This window comes from Sceloporus undulatus, unplaced genomic scaffold (genome assembly GCF_019175285.1).
Source record: "Sceloporus undulatus isolate JIND9_A2432 ecotype Alabama unplaced genomic scaffold, SceUnd_v1.1 scaffold_6321, whole genome shotgun sequence".
Lineage (NCBI taxonomy): Eukaryota > Metazoa > Chordata > Lepidosauria > Squamata > Phrynosomatidae > Sceloporus > Sceloporus undulatus.
Window position 1 is genome coordinate 2007 of NW_024809240.1, and position 1165 is coordinate 3171.

At 47.7% G+C, this 1165-nt stretch overlaps 1 protein-coding gene across 1 annotated transcript; it reads right to left on the reverse strand.

Moving 5' to 3' along the window:
- Positions 1–319: 319 nt before the first annotated feature.
- Positions 320–1128, reverse strand: LOC121918231 (feather keratin-like). The gene has a single exon (XM_042444313.1). It carries the CDS (start codon positions 1115–1117, stop codon positions 641–643), a length of 477 nt encoding a protein of 158 aa, XP_042300247.1. The 5' UTR covers positions 1118–1128; the 3' UTR covers positions 320–640.
- Between the last annotated feature and the right edge of the window lie 37 nt (positions 1129–1165).

Below are 1165 nucleotides of genomic sequence, written 5' to 3' on the forward strand. Positions count from 1 at the left end.
CTACACTTATGATGCTGATGCACACGATGCATTGCATACATCACCAGAGTAGCTGGTTAAATTAACACAAGACCAAGGAAAAGCAAAATGTATATGATAAGGACCTTATGAAATGTTCAGCAGTTGTATAAATCTAAAAATTTTACTCAAAATAGTGACTAAACCTGAATCGATTTATGTAAGGGTCAGTGTAAGTACTGTACTCAAACTACCTCTGGACACCCCACCCAACCCAATAGGTTTAAGCCAGGTATTCGTTCAACCATGAGCATGCATTCAGCAATTTACATAATGAAATACAAAGCCAAAGAGACAGGGATTAAAATGCAGTTTGAGATTTATTGAAAATGAGGGAAGGATGGCTTGCGTAATAATACAGGAAAGCAGCAATGAAAAAGATGAAGCACCCAGGGCTGCTTACAGATTACTGGGACTGAAAGGCTTAGAAGCAAAAGGTGGGAAACGGGGAGAAAGGACAGATGGATGAATTCATGGGCAAGTTCTTGGCTTCAGTAATGGTGCCAGGCGGTCATTCTCTTCTGGCACGAGGGCAAGAGCCTTGGCAGCGATTGCGTATCATATTATATGGTTCATGGTCATTCCAGGGATCAAAAGAGTATTCTTTTCCATTTCCATAGACCTAGTTGCAAATGCTAGTACGACGATGGTTGTACCTTGATCCAAGATGTCCCCTCAGGCCCCCCAAGCCCTGGTTGCCAATGCCATAGCCAAAGCCAAGATGGCCCAAGCCTCCTGCCAGGCCAATGCCGCCAACGGCGCATGGAGCATTGCCTCCCACAGCAACAGGCTCACAGGTAGCGGAGAGGATGGGCCCTGGGAGGGTGAGAACAACAGCAGGGGGCTGGATCAGAACCTCTGATGGAGGGACCTGGTTGATGCAGGAAGGCCTGACTCCATTCAGGATGCCAAGGTTGCCGGCTGATTCTGCCAGGGCACCAGCTCCGTAGCCGAAACCGCCAGATCTGAAGCCTCCTAGATTTCCATAGCCTAGATTTCTATAGCCTAGATTTCCATAGCCTCCCAGTGCTGATCCAAATCCAACGGTGGGTTCAGAAGCAAAGGAGGGGACGGCGCAGGCTGGACCACAATCTGGCATTGTTGATAGAGGTGACTCTGAAAGCAAAGGACACAATGAGGCTGGTGT

What these genes read in the sequence shown, in the direction of transcription:
- LOC121918231 (XM_042444313.1), bottom strand. Translation starts at nt 1,117, where the DNA reads ATGCCAGATTGTGGTCCAGCCTGCGCCGTCCCCTCCTTTGCTTCTGAA.